Below are 27106 nucleotides of genomic sequence, written 5' to 3'. Positions count from 1 at the left end.
TATTATCAATGTATATTGTTGTTGTTTGTGTTATTATCGTATGATATGCAATTGAATAAGTAGACCATTTCAGAATTCAAAATTTGGGACTCTCGAAATGCATAATGGGACTCGCTGGTGGTAAACTGTAAAATTATCACTGTGACTCATGATGATCGCAACGTCAGATTATCCGACGTGGTCTCATAAATTGGTTCTGTGTCTTGGAGTGGGGGAGTGTCTGCACTGCAAGTCTGACACCGACCAGACCCCGGCCGATCATCGAATGCCACAGTCCAGAGCACGGTCTGACGATACAGGTGGAAAAAAGAGAAAAGGGTCCAGGCAGCAGAGAAACAGGACCGCGGGATACGGGCGCATGGCTTGTGCTTTTGGCGAGTGATCATGCTGAGTGCTGATGCCGGAGCGTGCCTAATATTTCAGAAGGAAAAGAGAGCGAGAGCATGCTGGTGAAGTAGTGACATGCTTTTCGCTTCATCACACAATCGGTCAAAAGTGACTTGAAGAAAAGGGAAAATATTGGAAAGTGTACTTAATATTTCAACTGATGCTGTATTTGCTAACTAGAAAGGTAGTTTACACTTTGAAACCCTTACCCAAGTTTCTAACCCAAATTTGAAACTCTAATCCAAGTTACAAACCATACTTTGAAACTCGAACCCGAGTTTCAAACTCTACCTTGAAATCCTAAGTCTTGAAACTGCTTGTTCCGGACCTGCGCCAATAGACACAATCTCGACAGAAGCACGTGACGACTGGGTGAGGACTGGCCAGTGATGGATTTGTAGTGTGACGATCTCGCCCTGGGCAAGTCACAGAATGATATCTGTTATTCTGACACCACGATCGTCGTGAATGACATAAAAGGTCCTATCGTTTGAGGAGGTTTTGCATCATTTACAGCCTCCACTGGTTTGAATTAGGGCTTGAACAACTTCACATTTTGTCAACGATTAATATGGGGTGTAATTTATAATAGAAATGAAGGGAACAGTTACATTGCGTTCCCTTGGTTTTTATTTATTTATTTTTTGCAGTATATTTGTTTCATTTGTTACCTGGCCTTTGCACGGTTTTGCTTCCAAAACATGAGCTCGCTCTCTCACTTTGATCTCGGTGAGACATCCATGTTGTTCATGTCAAAACATGTTATTGGCAATTAATCATCTTCAAGTTATAATTGACATTGAGCAGCGGTAATGTCAACTACTTGGTTCGGTAATGTCAACTACTTGGTTCGACACCTAGTTGACACTCAGTCGAATGAATACAAACAGAGCTTTCTAATGTTTTGGAGCATTTATTAAGCAGCTGTACATAACAGCAGCAGTCGGTGAATAATTTAGCTTTAGATTGAAGCCATCGATGTATGTTGAACATAAACAACATGATGAATAAAGTTACTGGTAAAACATGAATTTGCTTCAAAACAAAAACCAGAGACGCCTTTTTACTTGTCAAAATAAAACATTTCATCTTTGACAAGAGTTGCTTTTGAAATGTATGATGTGCAGAGAGCGAGTTCAACAGAAATGGAAGACACAATTTTTCTTCGAGGCATCATATCTTAATCGGCATAGATGGAGAAGGATGTAATTCTCATAGTATAACGGTCTGTCACTCATGCATGTCCTTAACATTTTACTCATACCAATGAGACAACATTTACTGTGGCATGAGAAAGTAAGATTATGTCGATGTTTAATTGAAAAAAATCCTTGTAATTCTAGTTAATTTGAAAAGGCCTAACGTTGGCCAACACAATACCCGGCCGAATAATCGGTCAGATCATAACGACGGTTCACTTTGGTTAATTATTAGAAGTTTGAAAGTTTTAAGTTTATAACTAAGTGTGTTTCTTTAGCTGGCAGCAGTCCTTCAGAAAGCCCCAGAAATGTCTCTGCCAGTGGCTCTTCTAACTTCCAGTTTGCCCGCAGGTAAGATTTGCCTTATAAAAAAATAAAATAAATTAAATTATCTCCTGACTGCTGACACTTGGTGAGACATTCATGTACAACCGATTGAATGGCAAATAAACGATCAAATATACATTGTTTGTATTTGCAAATAAACTGTGACTTCAAAAGATGACGATAAGAAAGGAAGACAACCAGAAAGGTGAGCTGACAATCCCATTTGTGTTTCTGTTCCAGCAAGTTAAGGTCAGGATGAACCAGAACCACCGTATGGAAACAGCCTTTATATTTTTCTATTCAGGCTCCAGTCATCAAAAATACTGCCTGTGTTTTTGAAATAACACTTAACAGCGTTTTAGTGGAATGCCCCGGCCTCTCCATTTTACCCTTGTAATGGAAAAAAAGCTCACAGAAAAGCAGCCCAACCAGCGGAAGAGCCTCAGGGCATCTTGCTGGTCACGGGTCTCGGATACAGCTGCAAGGCTGTGTGGCTATGATTATGGGTGAAATTGCAGATCTTGTCCTCTCGAAGCACTTCTTTCAACACACAAGGGTCCAGAGGAGCATGGACCATAATGGTGGGCAGCACAGGAAAAATATAAATGGGCTTTGATATCAATTGCTGAGTTTCAGTCGTTTCATAGACATATCTTCATTTATTTTCAACGCCACATCCTCATATGTACCCATGGCGTGATTAATCTGAAGGCCAAGTTGACTGACAAACAGTTCCGCCTGATGATTTGGGCATATATGCCCGCCGCCCCCTCCCCCAAAAAATCCACAGAGTATATATGTTCGGCCCAGTAACAAGTGGCTACCGGTCAGCTGTTTTAATTAAGTCACTATGAGTAAGGTGAACACATCATTACACATTGATTGATTCTGAAGTGCACATAACTGGGATAATTTCGACATAACACAAGACAAAAAAAAACAACACATGTCCTGTTGGCATTCAAATGCTAACAGAGTTTTGGAAACACTTAATTCAACACTTCTGTCCAGAGTTTCCTAACGGCTCACTAAACACTAAGAAAGTACTTACGTAATGTACTGTCTAAGCCATCTCCTTACCTCTGCGTCCTGCGTCCTAGACGCATAATTTTCCCGCGACACACAGTTACAAATAATGTGCGTTTTTGGGACGCAAGGAAATTTCTCAGTCAAAACAAAAAAAAAACTACGGTAAATCTTTTTTCCCCAGCAACGATCGCAGTTTGACCATCGCCCCCATTGTTGTTTTGATCTCGCGTGACGAGATTTCCGTCCTCGCGAGACGAAATTAGCGAGGTCGGCCTTCACCTCGCGGGAAGCAGACGATTGCCAAGTTATGTAACGTTAAAACAAGTGTTGTGAACAAGTGTTGCGAAAGTTTATTGCAAAGATCAGAATCAGAATCATCTTTATTGGCCAAGTATGTAGAACACACAAGGAATTTGTCTCCGGTATAACACGCTGCACTAGTATCATCGTAAACAACAAAATCATTGAACCATTTTAGAGTAACCAGTAGTTTTGTAGTACCATTTTGTGGTGCAAGAATAGTGACTATGTCAGTGACTGTTTAAGGAGTTAATGGCTAGAGGGAAGAAGCTGTTTAAGTGTCTGCTGGATTTGTTGCGCATGGATCTGTAGCGTCTGCCTGAGGGGAGTGGCTGAAAAAGGTGGTGGGCAGGGTGCGGGGGATCCAGGAGGATTTTCCGTGCCCTTGTCTTGATTCTTGCAGTGTGCAAGTCCTCAAGAGTGGGTAGGGCGGTGCCAACGATTTTTTCTGCCGTCCTAACTGTCCGTTGAAATCGGATTTTGTCCTTTTTTGTGGCGGCCCCAAACCAAACCGTGATGGAAGAACACAGGATTGATTCGATGACTGCCGTGTAGAACTGTTGTAGCACTTCCTGTGGCAGGCCATGGTTCCTCAGCAGCCTCAGGAAGTACATCCGCTGCCGGGCCCTTTTCAGGATGGAGATGGTGTTGGCTTCCCACTTCATGTCCTGGGAGACTGTGATTCCCAGGAACTTGAAGGTCTCGACGGTTGACACAGGGCAGTTGGATAGTGTGAGGGGCAACTGAGGAGAAGAATGTTTCCTGAAGTCCACGATCATCTCTACAGTCTTGAGCGTGTTCAGCCCGAGGTTGTGTCGGCCGCACCAGAGCTCCAGCTGCTCCACATATCACAGTGATAAACAGCTAACGTTGAATAGTTTTTCGCGATGATAAGTTGACTTTGAGAAAGCCTTGCATCATTGGAAGCGGAGTAAAGAGAGGAGAATTTATTAACTCAAAGACTGAACCATGGGATGAAACCCCATACGAACCTATTTCTCAGCAAATCTTGTATGCCTGAATCATTAAAATTTTTGCATTAGTTTATAAGAAATAAACCTATTATCAATGTATATTGTTGTTGTTTGTGTTATTATCATATGCAATTGAATAAGTAGACCATTTCAGAATTCGAAATTTGGGACACTCTAAATGCATAATGGGACTCATACCTTTCTGATCAACGAGTCCCTGGGACTCGCAGGGCTCAAACTGTAAAATTATCACTCCTGTCTCACCCAATTGATTCAGTTTTTCAGAGAGGCAGTACTAGGCTCCTGTAATGGCATGTAATTCAATTCTGGGTTATGAGCAGATTAAGTCATGCACTCCATTGTAGCACATTGCAGCACATGCCATAGAATGAATTGTTCAGATTCAGAAAACTTTATTTATCCCCGTGGGGCAATTAGAGTTGTGCTACTTCATATGAGTCTACATGACTCATCGACACCAGTGGTCCCCAACCTTTTTTGTCCCACAGACAATATGTCAGACAATATTTTCATGGACCGGCCTTTAAGATGTGACAGATAAATACAACAAAATAATATGATATGGCCGGCAGGAAAACTATGGTGTTTTTGAAACATATTAAGCACGAGGAACGTTCTATCTGGCCACAACACTCTCTGGTCGGTATGGTAATGTTCAAACGTGCCTTCAAAATAAGATATACCACAAATACAAAGTGCATACAAAATACAACTCACCATCACCGCATATTATGTAGAGAGTGCTTGGTGCGTGGCTATCTCCTGTTGAGATAAATCCATATTTTAAGTAGGACTCCTGATACTGTCTATTAAATGCAGCCTTCTTTTTCTTGAAATTCGTCGGCTCCTCTTCCGTCTCCTGGCTCGGCCTTTTCCTCTTCCCAAAGAAACTTTCCAAAGACGTTTTGTTTTTTTAATTCATTTTGCTAGCTGCTGGGTTTCATTTTAGCGGTAACCTTTCACGTGACATACTGTAAACCAGTGGTTCACAATTACTTTCTGTCATGCCCCCCCCCCGCACAACTGTAAATAGTATCATTTGTCTATAAAATTGTTTTAAGTACGGTACATCCTTGCATGTTTGTACACTGTATCCTTATTAACGTATAATAGAATCAAAAAAGAAAGAAATATGAACCGACTTTATGGACCAACTTACAACAAAGAATAGCTATAGTAACTGGAACAGAAAAGATTTAAAGTGCATCTGAAATTCAAAAATAACATTAAATCCTTATTTTAACAATAAATATTTTTTGACTGACCATGTCAAACCATACAAAACTGAAAAATTAAATTACATAAAATCAATAAGTAATAATGCATTCAAACTAATCAACATTATATCAGGAGCACAATATTAAAAAAAACTTTAACCAGCAAAACATCCATCCATCTTCTACCGCTTATCCGGGGCTGGGTCGCGGGGCCACCAGCTTTAGCAGGGAAGCCCAGACTTCCCTCTGCCTAGCTACTTCTTCCAGCTCTCCCTGGGGGATCCCGAGGCGTTCCCAGGTCAGCTGGGAGACATAGTCTCTCCAGCGTGTCCTGGGGCATCCTCTGGGTCTCATCCCGGTGGGACATGCCCGGAACACCTCACCAGGGAGGCGCTCAGGAGGCATGAATCAGATGCCCAAGCCACCTCATCTGGCTCCTCCCAATGTGGAGGAGAAGCGGCTCGACTCTGAGCCCCTCCCGGATGACCGAGCCTCTCACCTTATCTCTATGGGGGAGCCCGGACACCCTGCGGAGAAAACTCATTTCGGCCGCTTGTATCCGGGATCTCATTCTTTCGGTCACGACCCATAGCTCGTGACCTTAGATGAGGGTTGTAACGTAGATCGACCGGTAAATTAATATTAATAATAATAAAAATAATACATTTTATTTGTGGCCGCCTTTCTCGAAACTCAAGGACACCTTACAACAAGCAGTTAAAATCACAAATACAATGTTAAAAACAACATCAAATAAAATAAGAAAAAATACAACAACAAAAAAATAAATAAAAATAATGGCTTTATGGTCCGACTGAATAGGCTTGTCTAAACAGATGTGTTTTGAGGCTCGATTTGAAATGTGTTAATGAGTCTGTATTACGAAGGTCAGCGGGGAGTGTGTTCCAGAGCTGGGGAGCAGAGCGACTGAAGGCTCTATTTCCCATGGTGACGATGCGAGCAGGGGGGACAGAGAGGAGGAGAGAGGAGGAGGAACGAAGAGAGCGGACAGGTATAGGAATATGGATGAGATCAGATAGGTATGGAGGGGCTAGGTTATTGATGGATTTGAATGTGAGGAGCAGGATTTTATATTGAATGTGGTGTAAAATGGGGAGCCAGTGGAGATGTTGGAGGACAGGTGTAATATGGTTTATGTATGGTGTGAGTGTGATAATGCGGGCGGCTGAATTTTGGACCAGCTGAAGCTTATGGAGGGTTTTTTTGAGGGAGACCGACCGGTCAATTTACAGTAATCGAGTCGCGAGGTGACGAGGGTGTGAACAAGTATAGCAGTGGACTGAGGAGTGAGAGAAGAGAGGAGCCGCGGATGTTTCTAAGATGATAATATGCAGAACGAGTGATGTGGTTGATATGTGAGGTGAAGGAGAGGGTGCTATCAAGGATGACCCAGACTCTTGACCTGCGGGGAGGGGGAGATGGAAGAGCTGTCGAAGGGAATGGAGAAATTGTTTATTTTGTTAAGGGTGGATTTGGTGCCAATGAGGAGGAGTTCAGTTTTATTGCTATTCAGATTGAGGAAGTTTGAGGTGAACCAAGAATTTAATTCCTGCAGGCAGTTAGTTAGGGAGGATGGTGGAAGTATGGTGTTAGGTTTGGTAGAGATGTAGAGCTGGGTGTCATCCGCGTAGCAGTGAAAGTGAATGTGATGTTTCCTGAAGATATTACCAAGGGGAAGAAGATAGATTAGAAACAGCAAGTGGCCAAGGACAGAACCCTGAGGAACACCTGAAGTGAGGGGAAAGGGGTGAGATCTAAAACATTTGAGCTGGATAAACTGGGTGCGGTCAGAAAGATAGGAGCTTCTGGATTAAGATGGATTGTTGATTTGGCTTTGGATATTGAGTGCTTGTAATGGAGGAAGTGGGTAGCGTACATTTCTTTATGAATAGCGAGTCCAGTTTTTCTATATAATATTTCAAGTTGACGGCCTTTTGATTTAAGTTGTCTGAGGGTAGGGGTAAACCAGGGTGCTGTTTGGTTGAAGGAGACAGATCGGGTTTTGAGTGGGGCCAGGGTATTGAGAATGTTATGTAGGTTTGTATTGTAGTGTGTCAAAAACTTGTTTGTAGAAAGACAATCAGTACTGGGGAGGTTGTTGATAAGTGATTCTAAATTGTCCGAGTTAATGTCCTTGATTTTGCAGAAATGTATAATGCGTTGTGGGTTGGATTTGAAAAAGGACATGTTAACATTGAATGAAAGCAATAGATGATCTGTGTATGGTAGGAGATCGGTTTTACAGTTTGTTGGTGATAATCCTATAGAGCAGATCAAGTCCAGAATATGTCCTTTACTGTGTGTAGGAAAGTTGACAAACTGTTGAAAACCAAAACTGTCCAGACAGGAGGTAAAGTCTTTGGTGAGTGAGTTATTGATATTGTCCATGTGCACATTAAAATCTCCTAAGAGAATCACATTTGGTGATAGTGTATACAGATGAGTGAGGAGTGTAGTAATGTCAGTGATAAAATTCTTGTTTGGTTTTGGTGGACGGTAAATAGTGGCAATCAGTGTGAGAGTTGATCCAGAGAGCTGTATAACTGTAGCTTCAAAAGATAAAAAAGCAGCCACATTTACGGGTGCAAATTTCCAATCCTCGCGCAGAGTCATTGCGAGGCAACCTCCCCTCCCAGTCGTGCGAGGCACAGCATGATAAACAAAGCCCGGTGGAGTAGCTTCATTAAGAGTTCCATAATCCTTTGGTTGCTGACAGGTCTCAGTCAGACACAGAATGTCAAACTCACGGTCTGTCAGGAGGTCGTGGACGAACTGGCCCTTGCTCGTAAGGGAGCGGATGTTCAGTAGGCCGACGTTGACAGCAGTGCAGCTGCGAGCGACCGCGATGCTATCCGAAATCGGGACGCGTGTCAACACAGAGGCATCCGCACGGCGTCCGGTGTTATTCTGTGGGCAGCGAGCGGTGGACCAGAACGACCTGATGGAGCTGGAGTTGTCATATCAATAGTTTCGGCGTTACCCCCGGTGAGTGCACCTTCGCCGGGGCACGTAAAGGATGTCCGGGTGTTGGAGCTGAGCAGGCGGTGGTGGACCATGTGGATTAAAATTGACTTTGAGCTCAGTGGCTGCATACTGGTGAAGCGCTTCCAATGGGTGGTGGAGAACAGACTGGATGAACCAGCAGAAAGCAAGCCACTCACAGCTGATCGACATAGCTGGACTGGAGTAATGAAGTCGGGAAGCAGCAACAGGTAGCAGGGAAGATAGCCGCTAGCCGCAACTCGACGACAACTCGATGACAGGTAATGACAGTTCGACCGATCCAGTGTGGATTGATCGTTGTTCATTCAGTGACCATAAAAGCAGGTTGACAAAAAAATATGTCGACTTTAAAAGATAAAAAAATTGACTTAAAAATCAAAAAATCACGGGGAGTAGCGGCATCCCAAAATTCATGTGAAATTGAGAACCGCTTCACACTCGGCTGTGAAACGCTCCAGTGAGAGTTGGAGAGCCCTGCTTGAAGGAGCCAACAGTACCACTTCATCTGCAAAAGCAGAAATGCAATACTAAGGCCACTAAAATGGACCCCCTCAACGCTTCGGCTGCGCCTAGAAATTCTGTCCTGAAAGTTATGAACAAAACAGGCGACAAAGGGCAGCCTTGGTGGAGTCCCACCCCCACTGGAAATGATTCTGACTTACTGCTGGCAATGCGAACCAAACTCTGACATTGGTGGTATAGTGACCGAACAGCCCGTATCAGGAGGTTCGGTACTCCATACCCACGAAGCACCCTCCACAGAACTGCTCGGGCACGGTCAAATGCCTTCTCCAAGTCCACAAAACACATGTAGACTGGTTGGGCGAATTCCCACATACCCTCGAGGACCCTGCTAACGGTGTAGAGCTGGTCCACTGTTCCACAGCCGCGACGGAAACCACACTGCTCCTCCTCAATCTGAGGCTCGACTTCCTGACGGACCCTCCTCTCCAACACCCCTTACCAGGGAAGCTGAGGAGTGTGATCCCTCTGTAGTTGGAACACACCCTCCGGTCACCCTTTCTAAAAAGAGGGGACTACCACCCCGGTCTGCCAATCCAGAGGTACTCTCCCCGTTGACCACGCAATGTTGCACAGGCGTATCAACCAGGACAGCCTCAAAACATCCAGAGCCTTGAGACCTCATCCACCCCTGGGGCCTTGCCACCGAGGAGCTTTTTAACCACATCGGTGACTTCAACCACAGAGATAGGAGAGCCCACTCCAGAGTCCCCAGGCTCTGCTTCCTCCAAGGAATGCGTGTTGGTGGAGTTGAGGAGGTCTTCGAAGTACTCTGCCCACCGGTTCACAACGTCCCGAGTCGAAGTAGGCAGCGCCCCATGCCCATTGTACACAGTGTTTGTGGTGCACTGCTTTCCCCTCCTGAGACGTCAGATGGTGGACCAGAATTTCCTCGAAGCCGTCCGGAAGTCGGCTTCCATGGCCTCACCGAACTCTTCCCACTCTTGGGTTTTTGCCTCGGCGACCACCGAAGCTGCGTTCCGCTTGGCCAGTCGATACCCGTCAGCTGCCACTGGGGTCCCACAAGCCATAAAGGCTCGAAAGGACTCCTTCTTCAGCTTGACGGCATCCCTTACTGCTGGTGTCTACCAGCAAGTACGGGGGTTGCCGCCACAACAGGCACCAACCACCTTACGCCCACAACTCAGATTGGCCGCCTCAACAATAGAGGCACGGAACACGGTCCACTTGGACTCAATGTCAGACTCCACCGGAACATGGGAAAAGCTCTGTCAGAGGTGGGAGTTGAAACTCCTTCTGACAGGGGATTCCGCCAGACGCTCCCAACACTACACAACACCCTCACAATATGTTTGGGTCTGCCAGGACGGACCGGCATCTTCCCCCACCATCGGAGCCTACTCACCACCAGGTGGTGATCAGTTGACAGCTCCGCCCCTCTCTTCACCAGAGTGTCCAAAACATGCGGCCGCAAATCCGATGACACAACCACAAAGTCGATCATCGAACTGCGGCCTAGGATGTCCTGGTGCCAAGTGCACACATGGACACCCTTATGTTTGAACAAGGTCATCGTTATGGACAATCCGTGACGAGCACAGAAGTCCAATAACAAAACACAACTCGAGTTCTGATCGGGGGGGCCGTTCTTCCCAATCACGCCCCTCCAGGTCTCACTGTCATTGCCCACGTGAGCATTGAAGTCCCCCAGCAGCACAAGAGAGTCCCCAGCAGGAGTACTCTCCAGCACACCCTCCAAAGACTCTAAAAAGGGTGGGTACGCTGAGCTGCTGTTTGGTGCATATGCACAAACAACAGTCAGGACCCGTCCCCCCACCCAAAGGCGGAGGGAGGCAACCCTCTCGTCTACTGGTGTGAACCCCAATGCACAGGCACTGAGCCGGGGGGCAATGAGTATGCCCACACCTGCTCTGCGCCTCTCACCGTGAGCAACTCCAGAGTGGAAGAGAGTCCAACCCCTCTCGAGAGGACTGGTACCAGAACCCAGGCTGTGTGTGGAGGCAAGTCCGACTATATCCAGTCGGAAATTCTCTGCCTCACACACCATCTCGGGCTCCTTCGCTGCCAGAGAGGTGACATTCCATGTCCCAAGAGCTAGCTTCTGCAGCCGAGGATCGGACTGCCAGGGTCCCCGCCTTTGGCTGCCGTCCAGCTCACATTGCACCCGACCCCTTTGGCCCCTCTCATGGGTGGTGAGCCCGTGGGAAGTGGGACCCACGTTGCCTCTTCGGACTGTGCCAACGAGCCCCACCGCCAGGCCTGCCTCCACAGGGGGGCCCCGGGAAACTTAGATCCATTCATTGTAATCATCAACAGGGATCTTTGAGCCTTGCTTTTTCTGGCCCCTCACCTAGAACCTGTTTGCCATGGGTGACCCTGCCAGGTGCATAAAGCCCCAGACAACTTAGCTCCTAGGATCATTGGGACACACAAACCCCTCCACCACGGTCAGATGACAACTCACAGAGGGGAACCAGCAAAACAAAAATATATAAAAGAATTTGTGTTTTCTTTTTTTTTTTTTTTTTAATCAAAGATGATGTTTGGATTATTGGCTACATGAGCACGTTTTGCAATGCATAGCTTTTCGAAGTGAGGTTTGAAGCAGGACACACAGCAACTCTCGGCTCCTGCTCAATGTGTATTATTGTTGGCAATATTCGGCACGTTTTCGCTGAAAAAAACTCATTGGGGTGTAATGTCTTTAAGTGACGCCTTGATTTATTTGGCTTCATGCTGTCCGGTACCAACATTTTTAGACACAGTAAGCACATTGATCTTTCCTCATCTGCCACTGCAGTCACACTGAAGCCAAGTACTACATACGCCTCGTCATTTTTCCTCCCTGAGAATGCTCGCTGCACAAACTCTGCCAATGAGAGTGTCACTGCCCCCTAACGTAGTGGAGGTGCAACTGCACGTTATTTTAGGATAGTAAAAAAATAAAAAAAGCATGTTCCACGAGGTCAAACTTGCCCCCCCTTGACGGAGCCTCGCGCCCCCCCTCCCCCGCAGGGGGGCGTGCCCCACTGTTTGAGAAACACTGCTGTAAACATATGTAACAGAGAATACAGTAATTTTCCAAAATATATCTTTCAGATTCCGAAATACATAAAACTTAAATAATAATACAGTGCACTCCGCTTAATAGAACACCGGTTAATAGAGTAATCCGCTTAATAGAGCAAAAGGCTCTGGAACGGATTTGCCTAATGCAATTTCCTATAAAGATACTCCGCTTAGTAGAACAGATCTCCGCTTAATAGAACAGGCCGTAAGCAATGAAAATTGTAAACTAGTGGTTTTCGAAGTGTAGCTATCGCGATACTGTACCACTATCGCGAGAGAACGCGGTAGTTCTAGCTGTATACAGTAACAGGTAGCACGCGTCACTCCACACATAGACACACGCACGTCACAATGGCTTCAACTTCACTCAAGAGACGAGGGCTATCATCTGCGGATAAGAAGGACATACTCAGACGATACGATGCGTTGCCGGATTCTCAGAAGGTACGCCCGCGGTTTCCAGGACTTCCCTCTTATCCAGCGCATTGAGAGGGAAGTCAACCGCAAAATTATGGACTCCTGTTTCCAGACAAAAGTAACGAAATTTTTCTCGTGATTTGAGATGTTTGACTGAAGTTGATTAAAGTTGTTGTTTTGTTGTTTGATTAAAGATATGGACGTCCACAGTCGAAATATCTCTACCTAACTCGTCAGCAGGGGTTTTTCTGCGTGCATAACTTAGTCGTCGACGTGTCTGAAGGTGTACCTAATAAAGTGTCTCTGGTTAATAGAAACTCCGCTTAGTAGAACAGAAGCGCTTCGGCCCAATGGTGTTCTATTAAGCGGAGTGCACTGTATTTATTCTTTCTTTCTGTGCGGCCCGGTACCAAATTACCCATGGACCGGTACCGGGCGGCCCGGAGGTTGGGGACCGTTGATCTACACGACTTCACTTCACCACACTGCCAACGTGGAAACTGGAGACATATAGTGCAGAGCACTATTTCACTGGGCATCCAATTTTGTCAATCAAGACCTGGAACAGCAGTAACATGCAATCACTTGCCGTAGGCCTGCTGTGGACCAAGTGACAGGGCCAAACATGACAGACAATGCGGACTCAGACCTGTGTGGTTGAGCCTTGCCCACACATCGACTCACTGCAATGTGATATGACGAAGCATTTTTGATTGGCTATCCCACTTAAGATGCCACTGCCTGCAGTTCAAATTTTGAATCTGAGCATCAAACCCCCTTGATTCAGGTCTCACTGCATCGCCGTGGCATGTCTTCCATACAAATGAAAGGCAATGCAGTACAGTTCCATCGATTGATATTAGAATAGCCATTAAGTTGCAGCGACCACACTGTGCCTTATGCTCATAATGACGATTGTGTTTCAATTCAGGAAGGTGACAGCATATGACATCTGTTGCACATGTGAACCCAGTCACACAACACCAAATAATACACAGCAGATGGTCAGTCAGCAAAGATGCTGTTGTCAATTTCATTTTTAGTAACATGTCCCTTAAATCTATGTGAAAAAGCCTTTGATCATTCTTGTCATCACACATTGTATGGGTGAAAGCATGTGGGTCCCTTCCTTGGAGGACATAGCGGACAGATGGGAGAGGAATGCGCGTCTCTTTGCACTCAAATGTTTGCAGTCGTGATTGGTTGTGAGAGTTATAGGTGTCAAATGAGCGTGTTAATTGCGATTAATTAATTACAGACCTATGAGGCCCGGTAGTCCAGTGGCTAGCACGTCGACTTCTCAGTGCAGAGGTTCAATTCCAGCTCCGGCCTCCCTGTGTGGAGTTTGCATGTTCTCCCCGGCCTGCGTGTGTTTTCTCCGGGTACTCCGGTTTCCTCCCACGTTCCAAAAACATGCATGGCAGGCTGATTGAACATGCTAAATTGTCCCTTGGTGTGAGTGTGCGTGCGCATGGTTGTTCGTCTCTGTGTGCCCGGTGATTGGTGCCCAACCGGTTCAGGGTGCCCTGCCTACTTCCCGAAGATGGCTGGGATAGGCTCCAGCACCCCCCGCGACCCTAGTGAGGATTAAGCGGTTCGGAAAAAGAATGAATAAATACAGACCATTTAGCATGTTATTTTTTTCTGCTGCTTCTTCTGCTTCAGACAACAAAGTGTATGCAGAAATGTGGTGAATATTGCACGACTGTCTCTGTCCTATGTGTTGTCTTGTGTTATTTTTGTTATTTTGACTTCAAAATGGCGCCGCGAGAGTGGCTGCCTTTCCAGCAGCTCCTATTTTTTGTTGTTCTACTTCTTCCTTTCATAACTTTGCTGCTGTGAATCTGGAATTTCTCCATTGCGAGACTAATGAAGGTTTTCTTAATCTTAATCTTTCTTAATCTTAATCTTCTCCGCCCTTTATCGTTTGCGTAGGTGGGTTGCCTTTTTCTAATAACCCTTTTTTATGTGTTGGCTTCCTGTGTTTGAGTTGTTAAGGGTGGGCAGCAACTGTCAGTCACAGCCTGAAGCGGACATTGATTGGCTGCCATTATGTTGGGGCTTGTTTAGCCGAAGCTGATTCCCATTGGAGTTGGGCGTGGAGTGGAGAGGTGAAAATGTTGGAGCATGTGAGAGTTCTTGGCACAATGAATAGAAAATTTTGATTCCAAAACACCCTGATGACACAATTGATAAAGGTACAGTGTTGTGCCTAATTTGTAAGGAGTTTGCTTACCACCGAAGCAGCTCAAATTTAGTTTCCCACATCAATGCAAAGCACCAAGTCGTTAGTGCAGCCACAGATAATGTTAGCACCGAAAGCGTTAGCAATATTGCAAGCGAGCCATACATAGCAAAGCTCTTGGACAAACTGAACTCGAGAACACCCCACGTACGAGGCATAGTTGATGTGTCCTCTGTAGACTACTAGAAGGGATTTATATCTTTTTCAACGCGTTTGTCATGATGAACAGTGTTATTGCTCAAGTGCTAACTTACAGCACTGAGATTTAAGGATCTGTTTTATTTATTGTTTATTCTCTGAAGCAAGTTCAGTGTTGAGGACTTCTATTGCTCAGATAATTGTTCTGTTTTTAATATGTTGACCTAAGCACTTTTTAAAAATCTGATGTTCTATTTTATTATTATTATTTTGTAATTCTTTGGAGATTTACAAAAACAAACAAAACAGTGATATTCTCCCACGTGGTCGAAATTCAAGGTTGCAGGTAGGACTTTGAATATTCTCAAATACAGCAGAAAGTAAATGGCGAGGATTGCATCTGTCCAAATCTGCTGAAAAACATTAAAATACTTTATAATGCCACTTTTTCTTTTATCTTTTCTGTCTCAATAATGTAACAAATTTAAAATGAAAATAGAGGGTTTCTCAGTAATTTTTAGATGTGATTAAAATATAGATGAGATTAATTAATTACAGAACCTAATTAATTAGGTTAATTACAGAACCTAATTAATTAATCACACTTTTTTTTTTGCTTGACAGCACTAGTGTGAGTGTATTTCAATCCTTGTGTATGAAGTTAATGGAATTGCTGCATTATAACAGCAAATAGCCTGGCTAGTGTTGAGCTGCAAAGTGGGACAAGAACACGAGAGCATAACAGACAGACTTGTTCTGTCATTCTCATGAAGCCGTATTGACTTTGTTTCTTACACTTGTCTTTCACTGTCTCTCTCCCCTCATTTCCTGATCCATTTGTGCCCTCCTCGTTCCGCCTCTGTGAAGCCATCTGGTCCGTACTGAGAGGTAAGAAACCATCCGAAAGGGTTGTTTTGTTTTGTCATTATCTCAATTTCTTGCGGTTGATGTTATTTATTTTTTTCGTATTATTTATTTAACCGATAATGGGGAATTTCCGATGCAAAGTGACACAGAAACTGTCTCTAAGTAATCATGGTATTGAGTAGAGTGCCGAGCTCCACCAAGGCTGAACGAGTCTCACGCTGCATTCACACCTAAGGCAGTGCTTCTCCATTATTTTCTGTTATGCCTTGCCAACAAGAATAAGAAAATTTGCTCTCTCCCCCCACTCTCTGCCACCACGATAATCATCATTTGTCGATAAAATTGTTAAAAGTATACCTCTGCGTTACATTGTATCCTTATTAACATTAAAGAAAAAAGAACATGTATTTTATTTATAGCAAAGTAGAACGTTATAAAAAAAAAATGACAACGGTTTGACAATTATAGACCAGTAGCCTTAACCTCCAATGTGATGAAAGGGTTAGAGAAGATCATAGTCGAGAAACTAAGGAGTTGGAAGCTTCGATGGATGAATATCAATTTGCTTACACAAAAAAAAACATAGTACGAGTGATGTTCTGTCTCCTATTCTGCACTTTCTTCTGAGGCATCTTGAGAACAGGGGGGCATATGCCAGACTGCTATTCATGGACTTTAGCTCAGCCTTTATTTCAGTCCGTCCAGATATTTTGCTGAGGAATTTGGTTTGGTTGAATGTCAAAACATTTCTGATTAGGTGGTACCTTTCCTTCTTATCCAAGAGACCACAGCGTGTGAGATTTAACTCTGTCTTGTCAGATGAGGTCATGAGCAGCACGGGGCCCCCCCAGGGTTGCGTGAGCTCACCTTTTCTGTTCACCCAATTATAAACGACTGTGTTAGCTCCCAACCAAATCATTCATTCATTCATTCATCTTCCGAGCCGCTTGATCCTCACTAGGGTCGCGGGGGGTGCTGGAGCCTATCCCAGCTGTCTTCGGGCAGTACCAACCAAATCAGTATGTTGTAAAATTTTCAGATGATACAGCCATCCTTAGTCTGCTCACGAGTGACTCTGGCATTAGGAGCCACTGTGACGGGATTGACATATTTGTTGACTGGTGTAATGAACACCATCTAAACATAAATGTGGAAAAAAACTGAGGAAATGGCGATTGCCCTTAAATCAATTGGAAACCATATCCTCATCTCTATCAATGGCACGAACATAAGGCAGGTCTCCTCATACAAATACTTGGGGATTTATATGGATAGCTGGCTTGACTGGCCGACACGTTTCAAGTGACTGTTCGAAGATCCATCAGCGCCTTGATTTCTTGCGACGTCTGAGATTATTTGAAGTCGGCAGATGTATTCTATTGATCTTTTATCGAGCAACTATTTATTGAGTCAGTCCTGCACTTTGGAATAAGCAGTTGGTTTGGGAACCTGACTGTAAAATCGAAAGCTCAGATAACCAGCTTGGTTAAGACAGCAGGGAAGGTAATCGGACAAGATATATATGTGCAGTCCGTTATTCAACAGGCCAACAACATTCTAAACAACCCTTTGTGCTGCACTCCAAATTCGAGCTCCTACACTCAGGAAGGAGATACAGGACCCTTCTCTGCAAATTAAACCGATACAAAAACTCATTCATACTGGCAGGCTATCAGCCTAATTAACAAATAACTAGAGGAAGGCAGAGAGACGAGCAGGAGGGCAATGTGGGGTGTGCATATGACTGTGATGTACCGTCCATTGTGTGTAGAGTATATATCGTCCGGCATTGTATGTATTGTCCAATGTATGTGGTGTAGCGTATGTCTATGTATTGTTCAATGCATTTCGCAGCAAGGAGGACATGCCCTTCGAGACAAGTTGCTCCTCTGGGAGACCAAAAAAATAAAAAATAAAAATTGTCCTCAATTTGCCTGAAAAAAATCAATAAATAATAATAAATTCAAATTTTGGTCAGCAACATTAAGTCAGGAGCAGTATATATAATACACTTTAGTCTACAAAAATAAATAAAACAATTTGCGCTGATTTATTTTTTTCTAAATCAAAATGAGCAAGTCACGATTGATGGCTATGATGAGCATGTTTTGCGGTGCACAACTTTTCCAGCGGATTATTAGTGTGATTGAGGTGTAATGTCTTTAAGTGGCGCCTTGATCTATTTGGCTTCATGCTGTCTGCTGCCATCATTTTTAGACACAGTTAACACACCGGTCTTTGCTCATCTCCCACTGCAGACAGAGTGAAGCCAAGTGCCACATACGCTTTGTCATATTTCCTTTTTTTAGCTTTCGGGTGACTTTATTTGGTCTCGTTATCTTCGTCTTTCTCCGCTTTTTTTCCCCATCCTTGTTAATTTTTTTTCATGTTTCCTCTTGAGGGTTTGTTTTCTGCACTTAATATCGCCTGCTCAGTGCTACCCCCCCCCCCAAAAAAAACCAGACACCATAGAGCTAATACTTCCTGCACACTCTCTGACAAGTAGGGCACCACCTCCAACTGCTTTAGTGGATGTGTAATTGTCATGTTTTGCGAGGTGCTAGTTGGAGGACCCCAAAAAGCAGGGAAGCATGGAGGAGCAGGCTGGCTGACCAAAATGTACTTAACAAAAATGCAAACAGGAATACACAGGAGAAACTAACTCCAAAACTCACAAATAAAGTCCAGCAAAATCACAAGAAATCAAAGCAGCAAAAAAAACTAAAACAGAAAACAAAACATGACACGTGCACACACCAACAATGACCCGACACTGAGTAGTCAGGCATCAAGTCTTTTAATTTGGCAAATAATGACACAATGACCAACAGGTGTGCAGCTGCAGGCGGAACCCTATAGTACCACTTGTTGGTCACATACAGATCCATGACGGTAATTACACTTTATTCTTACTCTATTCTCTTGGGCAAAAAAAGCATGCCCAAGAGACAGCATGTTTGTCCAGAGTCACCGAGAAGCAGCACCCCACTATTTGAGAAGGACTGGCCTGTTTCTTGATGGAATTTGATCGCAGGATACCTCAAAGTTAGCTGCTTCATTCACATCATGCTACAATAGAAAAGAGGATGGGCTGCGCCTTTGCGTCTGGTAGACCAAAAATCGCTACAACTTTAGCGAATGCTAACTGCTATTACTCTATTGGTTCACAGTTCAACAGTTGTAAACAAGTAAATGCACATACCACATACGCCAACTTCCACACTCACCATTCACCGAGCCTGCTGTTGTTTATTCCGTCCCAGCCGGTATTGGAAGCTGGCTGGCTTTGTTTTCCAGTTACGGATGCCAACAGATCGCAATGATTATTTTGTCCTACATTGATTGTTTCTCCGTGCTACCTATATAGGACCTTGTGTGTGATGAAGTCCATTCTCAACCCCGATTGGAAGTCGCCTCGTGATGTGTGTGTTCCAGTCCGAATTGATCAACTTCAGTGAATGTGCTCACCCTCACTCGCGTTGCCTCAAACCTGTCAAATCGTGCTACCTGTCAATCGTGGTGCCTGGCAAGAGTTCGCACTTATGCGTACTTCACAACTTTATCTGTAAACGTGTCCTGAGAATAGTTCAAATTGTGCTCGGTCTGACTGTGGCAAACTCAGACAATGGGTTAAGTTGGCTAATATTTTGATTTGAATTAACAAGTTGACAGATCACAAAGATTAACAGCATCCCCTGGTCGAAACATTCCCTCTGGGCTCGGAACAATTCGAGGCGGGGAGAAGGGAAGTGGTAGTGAAACAGACAAAATCCACATGTCAGGAGGTGAAGCAGGGTGAGATACTAGTTCGCAGTTTAGGTGTGCTGTGGCGTAGAAAAAAGCCCTAAATTGAGCTTTTAAGAATTCTTCAGCGATAGCTCATCTAATTTCCACAGGTAGGGAATTCCGGAGCACTGAATTATCTTTAGGTACCACAACTTTGCAATCGGTACTCTAATGCAGGGGTACCAAGTTGGTACTGCAGTAAATGGAATTGCGGAGCTTTTCTTGACAGTTTTTTTTAAACTTACAGGACTTGACTGTTTTGTTTTCTTCAGCAGAGGAGATGGCCGAAGATGGTCTGTCGCATCAGTTCCCTCCTCTGGATACTGCACCAATGCACCCAGTTCATCAGTATCTGTAAGCTTTTATTCAAATCAATATATTTGTGCCCCTCTGTATCTTGCTTCCAAGATCCCCGTAGTCACCTTTGCTGTGTCTGTCTGTGCCAGCTCCTAAGCACAGCTGACGCTTCACCCCGCAATCAATTTTCAAAGTGTGAAACTCTCACCTGCTCACAGGCTTGAAACTGCCCTTTTGAACACTATGTGTTTGCTTTTGCCAGTCAGTGTTCTTGGCAAAAGGACAAACGCCGCTGACTTCTTCAGACTGTTGGGAGTGTCATTTCACACCCGCGCGTCAGCATTTTTGAGGTCCCGTGTATGACTTCATAGTGAGTCGTCAGAGGTCACAAGACCCTCACACCAGACTTTAACAGTACGCGCAGGTCAACCAAATAGTCCACATTAAGTTGAGTTATTCATTCATTCATCTTCCGAGCCGCTTGATCCTCACTAGGGTCGCGGGGGGTGCTGGAGCCTATCCCAGCTGTCTTCGGGCAGACACCCTGAATCGGTCGCCAGCCAATCACAGGGCACACAGAGACGAACAACCATCCACGCTCACACTCACACCTAGGGACAATTTTTAGAGTGTTCAATCAGCCTGCCATGCATGTTTTTGGAATGTGGGAGGAAACTGGAGCACCCGGAGAAAACCCACGCAGGCCCGGGGAGAACATGCAAACTCCACACAGGGAGGCCGGAGCTGGAATCGAACCCGGTACCTCTGCACTGTGAAGCCGACGTGCTAACCACTGGACTACCGGGCCACCTAAGTTGAGTTATATATAATGGAATAAAAGGAGATGGGATCTTGTTTCCATTTGTTAGTCATGATAACAGGATGTGTCTGATGATAAATACTTGAATCACAGCATTTTTTCGTGCTGCACAGAGGGAAGAGATTAATCATGGAGTGCTCTCAAAGAGTAATGTCGATTGCTTCCAAGAAAGGTTTGTCCTCTTATCTCTGTATCAGACTAAATTCAACTAGACTAAATATCCAGAATGCGGAGCTGTTTATTGAAAATTAATTTGAAGCCCTCACAAGTGAGTGCTTTTTTTTCTTCGCCTGACAAATGAGCAGGGGCTGTACAGTATAAAGACATGTCCCCACTCTATTTAGCCTTTTGGGAAACGTTACAGTACGATATTAATTGCGAATTATATCCGTTACATTGTTTGTGTCTGGTTTCTGTGTTGATGGTCTTGATAGTTGGCTGTAAAACAATAGTTGGGTCCTCTGTCACGGCTGTAATTTTGCATGGTCGGCCACATGGCTCAGAGATGGTGAGGTCAGCCCTCTCCACACAAAGGCCCTTTCAGGGATCTTTTCAGTGAGTTCTTTATACTGCTCTGGCTTGAAACACCTCTTGTGACCTACCCGGGCTTTCTCCTCCTCTTTTTATCACCAATTTTCAGTCTTTTGCATTCTGCCTTTTTCACTTCTAATCCTCCATCCTGCAATTCCCCTTTACATTTCAGAGCCAAGTTAGATGCAAGTTTTCATACATTCCAGGCCTCATGTCACACATTTTGCCGTGGTGTGAGTACATGAGCGCACATGGCCGAAATGCCTTGGGATGAATTGCAGCGCCAAATAAAAGCCCTTCCTTAACAGAACAGAACATTTAAGATCACATCCTCCAGACTGAGGAAAGATAACAAAAAGAGAATTTGTGTTTTGTTTGGAACATCTATGCTGTCTTATTATCTTATCCTCATACACGTCCATATAAAGCAAAAGTGAATGTTTTAAAGCACCCGCTGTTATTCATGTCCTGCTTATCCTCACCCGTCTTCTTTTCTTTGTCAGTCATCATCTTCCCAGGAGCTCTTGCATCAGCTGCCGCTCCAGCCAACACAAGATGATCTCCACTTCCTGTTTAAACATTTCCGGAGCACAGAAAGTGTGGCAGATGAAGAAGGACTACACACTTCTCCCACTGTCAGGCTCCGCTCGCGCAGTCTCAGGTAGCATCCATTCTAAGCTAACCATTTGGCTTAGCATTTAAGTTCAGTGATTTCCTGTCATCTAGCTGTTCACTGTTCAAGAGTCCAAGATCATCTTCGGTCATGGAGATGAACGAGATAAAAAGATTATGGGAAAATGATGATGAATGTGTGCGTGATCATAGAGGACCACCAAAATGTATTCAGTTATGAGGCTTCACTTCCTTAAGTTGTGTGTTTGTTTTTTTTTTTTGTTTGTTTGTTACTCGCTTTGTGTTTCGACCCAAAATTAACATATGAACGAACTTCAGTTATGCTGCTGTGTGAGTGAAGAGACAGTAGTATGTAGAACATAAATAACCGTAATGTGCTCGCTTGTGGACAAGGCGAGCCACAGCAGCTGTTGAATGAATGGGACCAACAATCAAACACACAAATACAAAATGAGAATACTTGTCTGGACCGACTCGGATTCTATCCCCTGATGTCACTCTAGGCCACGCCCCGTGTCTGCATGTGTGTGTGTGTGTGTGTGTGTATATATATATATATATATATATATTAGAGCTGTCAGTTTAGCGCGTTTTTATTGGCATTAATTTAAATGAATTTTAACGGGATTAAATTTTTTATCGCGAGATTAACGCGGCACACGTCACAAGCGGATGTTACGTTGCTCTATAAATACACCGGAAACAAAAGAACATTCGCGCTGCAGAAGTCCACGCCCATGTCTGTTTTGCCAGCCACGGCAGGGCGAGACACCGAAAACGGATACTTTTAGAGTTTATGAATGGAAAGTTTACTTTTAAAAAGTTGCCGGATTGCTTCACTGACAAGACCAAAGTTACCTGTTCTTCTCTCTCTGTGTATCATAGAGGTATACGATGTATGCCACTGACGCGATTGTTACTTGTTTGGAACTATTTTGTGTGGAAGGTTACAGCGTTCCCTGTCCATATAAATAGAGCGGGTGGAGCTTCTCTGTGTTCGTCTGACAGTGACAGTGCGCTACAGTGGTAGCGACCTAGCGAAAGTAAAACGTCTCCAGTGTTGTCATCGAACCAAGTGTAGTCATTCGAAATGAGGTAGACACAAAACCGTAGAGAGACTTCCGCGCAAGAAGGACCAACACAATCAACATATCATGACTGTGTTAGAGGGAGTGAACCCCCCTTTCAGAATGGTTTGCCCCTGCAACACTTTGCTTGTTTGTACGACCGGCAGCTTCGAATACAGCGGCACATAATGAACACTGGTGTCCGGTGTCTCGTTATTCTTCAACAAACATACAGAAACAGACTGCTGTGTTGAAAGCAAACTTGAGAAAAACGAAGTATGCAACCATGGTTTAAATCCACTATAGGCTGAGTACTAGTGTCCCTTAGATGTGCACTTTATAATGTTATATTGCTCTGTTTTGATTTCATAAAAAAGCTGTTAAAGCAGCTGCTATGTGACAAAATATTTTTTTCACCGTTATTGATGGACAGTAATATTGTGTGAGAGATTATGCGTGAATAACTGCACCAAGTGAAAAATGTTCATGTAAAATTGAAAATCGAAATTGTTATTTCAGTAAATATTTGCATTTGGCACATAGAAAACTGATTCATGATTCCATGTTGATGAGAGCATTAAAATGGGGAAAAAATAGGACAAAAAATGTAAAAGGAAATTCAGAAACGATAAAAAATGTGTAAGTAATAACGATTACTTTTTTAGTTCATTTGAGTCAATTATGACAGTTGCATTTTTAATTAGATTAAATATTTTAATCGTTTGACAGCTCTAATATATATATATATATATATATATATATATATATATATATATATATATATATATATAAAATTTTCCATATATATATTTTCCGAGGCAAGGCCAAGGCCAAAGACCTGAGAAATTTTCAGAGGCCAAGGACCAAGGACTTGCCTCTGAGGCCAAGGCCAAGGCCAAGGAGTACATATATAAATCAGTGCTATCATACCACTTGGCAGGTCTTCATGATTTGCAACACCTCTGCAACATAACCCCTTGCACTCCCTAACGCTTGAATGAAGTGTTTTTATTCAAAGAGTAGAACAGTCAGGGTACGTGTTATTTAGACTGAGAAAAAGAAAAATAAAAGCATATGATATACATTTATGAATTAATGTCTGCAGAAAAAGCGGTAATCTCTCAGTGATAATTTCAGTTTACCGCCAACGAGTCCCAGGGACTCGCTGATCAGAAAAGTATGAGTCCCATTATGCATTGAGAGAGTCACAAATTTCGAATTCTGAAACGCTCTACTTATTCAATTGCATATGATAATAACACAAACAACAACATATACTGTACATACAATTATAAACAAATACAATGCACACATTTAAATAATTAGGTAGCAGGCCTGAGGATTTGGGAAATTTGTGGTAATCGTGTTTCGGTTTCATCGGATTACCCAATGGGAATCCATGGTAGCTAATGTTGGGTTCCTTAAATTTTCATCATGGGAACCTATTTTTCTATTTTGAATATTCATAATCAAGAATTCTGACACTCAAAAGTATAATGTTTCAAGGGTAAATGTTTGAAAACGATGCATTAACAATGAACATTACATGAGTAGCTGTGTACTCCAAGTTTATTCCAAAAAATAAATGGATCACAAACCGGTGTACTCATGTGGCATCATCAGAGTATTTTTTCCAATCTCACACTGCAAAGATTAATTTACTGGTAATCATTAATACAGGTAAATATTGATGTGGCTTGACATCCTCTTCCCAAGATGATGCATGTGTAATCTAACATTAGCATTACTACATCTTGTGACGAATGTTTTATTCATAAAGTTACCATATTACAACCAGTAAATTATAGAATTACCAATACTGTTTCATAATATTTTTCATAACGATTAGCCTACAAATCTAATGACCAACTTGCCTCGTAATCGTGTCTCTCGTCGTATCTCGCTCTCGTGTTCTGTGCTTACATTCCATATGAGTTTAGTGATATGCCCTTTGGACGATTCATACGAAAAATCAGACTGGTATTCCCATTAGTTATACCTTTTGAGTTTTTTTTTTTTGCCGCCATCTCAAACTTCCATCCGCGCGATTCCTCAGTTTGCGGACTAAAATAGCAACCCGCATGCGCACATAAATCTGTTGCCCCCCCCCCCCCCCCAACACTGAAAAAAACAAAAAACGAAAGTAAATTAGAAGAAAGACACTCACACGCCACACCACAAACACACATACAGGCACAGTGAAATCGCGTTGATCATACAGTCAACTCGTGGGCGGTGACTTTTATGTTTAAACTATTTTTCAGTACTGTTAAAATGACGCCACGGAAACAACACGCAACCAGTAACAATTGTTACCGTGAAATCTTCAGGCTTGCCCTAGTTTTTTTGGTTTTCTTTTATTTGTTTTGACTGAGAAATTTCCTTCCGTCCCAAAAACGCACCTTATTTGGAACTGTGCGTCCTGTGGGAAAATTATGCGTCTAGGACGCGGGACGCAGAGGTAACGAGATGGCTGAATCTCTAAACATTCTCTGAGTACTACTATTATTACCACTACCACTAATACTACATTAATTAATACCTTCAACTTCACAATAATAATAAATAATTAAATCAAGCATTACTTTAAACTATGTATTATCAATATTCATTATTCCAAATATGAGAAAGCATTCAGCAAACATAATTGGAACCTAGCAAAAGGACACCAAATCCCAACAGCCAAACCTGGAAGTGAAGTGCTGACATTATTGACTCCAGCTGTAACGCAAATTACTTGGTTCAAACAAACATTCCAGTGCGACCGCACAAACGTGACGACTGTGCAAAAATAACTAAATAAAAGACACCACTGTTACGGAAAGGCTTTACACGCTATTTAAACTGCCGATCACGAACGCAACAACCCGTGATTGAAACTAACTGTGATGCCGCTCTTTACAATACATACAATACATGCCGATTTATATAGCGCTTTCACAACAGCGGCAGCTGTAACACGTAGCGCTAACTGTTACCTGTCAGTGGCAGACCTGCCCCTCTTAAAGCGTTAATCCATCAATACGGGTTTCCTTCGATGGAATTTATTAGATTCCTTCGTGATTTTTGCGGTCCTTATGCAAAGGGATTCGAGGCGCTAATCTCTCATTGTGTCCGAGGACCGGCAATCGGAGGCCAAGGCCAAGGACTTGACTCCCGAGGCCAAGGCCAAGGACCAAGGACTTGATTCCGAGGCCAAGGCCAAGGCCTAGGACCGCCCCTCAGTCCTGGAGCCGGTCCTCGAGGCCAAGGACCGGCTCGAGGAACACATCTCTGATAAATTGTTTAACTTTGTCACATTTCCTCTCTTAAGAAATTGCAGTGAATGAGCAGAAGTTGAACTTTATTCATGGGCATTTCGTAATGCACGGGTGCCCAAACGTTAGTGCGTGCGTATGTGCGCATGCGCACGCACTAACTCACACATGCCATGATGAACAACAGCCTGACACCGAGGCATGCGACTCACTTTTGCAAACTTAACTATCGTAGCTCATGCGTACAATTTTAAAATGTTTCTCCGGATTCCCATTCTTTAAGAGTGCAATCGGTGAATTGTTCACAAAATGCACTTTGCCTGATGATAATCATAATAATAATAATAATAAGAAGAAGAAGAAGGGAGACATTGCAACAGCTCTAATCACAAACTGCCATTGCAGACTGCTGAGCACTAACTTCAGGTGATTTAGTTCACGCGCCACCGTACGTACGTTCAACGTGATCTATTTTTTAAATTGTGTGAGAGATTATGTGTGAATAACTGCACCAAGTGAAAAATGTTCATGTAAAATTGAAAATCGAAATTGTTATTTCAGTAAATATTTGCATTTGGCACATAGAAAACTGATTCATGATTCCATGTTGATGAGAGCATTAAAATGGGGAAAAAATAGGACAAAAAATGTAAAAGGAAATTCAGAAACGATAAAAAATGTGTAAATAATAACGATTACTTTTTTAGTTCATTTGAGTCAATTTTGACAGTTGCATTTTTAATTAGATTAAATATTTTAATCGTTTAACAGCTCTAATATATATATATATATATATATATATATATATATATATATATATATATATATATATATATATATATGGAAAATTTTCCATATATATATTTTCCGAGGCAAAATTTTCCGAGGCAAGGCCAAGGCCAAAGACCTGAGAAATTTTCAGAGGCCAAGGACCAAGGACTTGCCTCTGAGGCCAAGGCCAAGGCCAAGGAGTACATATATAAATCAGTGCTATCAT

General features: G+C 43.3%; 1 protein-coding gene across 4 annotated transcripts in view; it reads left to right on the top strand.

Annotated features, from left to right (window-relative positions):
- Positions 1-27106, top strand: part of LOC127616658 (microtubule-associated serine/threonine-protein kinase 3-like) — a 69660-nt gene that overhangs the window by 11934 nt on the left and 30620 nt on the right. For 2 of the 4 annotated variants that reach the window (XM_052088381.1, XM_052088379.1), the window contains exons 3-6: positions 1865-1937; positions 15719-15739; positions 19777-19858; positions 21656-21813. In XM_052088381.1, the coding sequence (XP_051944341.1) occupies positions 1865-1937; positions 15719-15739; positions 19777-19858; positions 21656-21813 (334 nt within the window). Of the gene's footprint in view, positions 1-1864; positions 1938-15718; positions 15740-19751; positions 19859-21655; positions 21814-27106 lie in introns of all 4 variants that reach the window. The other 2 variants (XM_052088380.1, XM_052088382.1) reach the window with 2 other exon arrangements.

Source organism: Hippocampus zosterae, chromosome 15 (assembly GCF_025434085.1).
Source record: "Hippocampus zosterae strain Florida chromosome 15, ASM2543408v3, whole genome shotgun sequence".
In the NCBI taxonomy this organism is placed as follows: domain Eukaryota; kingdom Metazoa; phylum Chordata; class Actinopteri; order Syngnathiformes; family Syngnathidae; genus Hippocampus; species Hippocampus zosterae.
The sequence above is the reverse complement of the archived record's forward strand: the minus strand, read 5'-3'. Positions and strand labels throughout refer to the sequence as shown.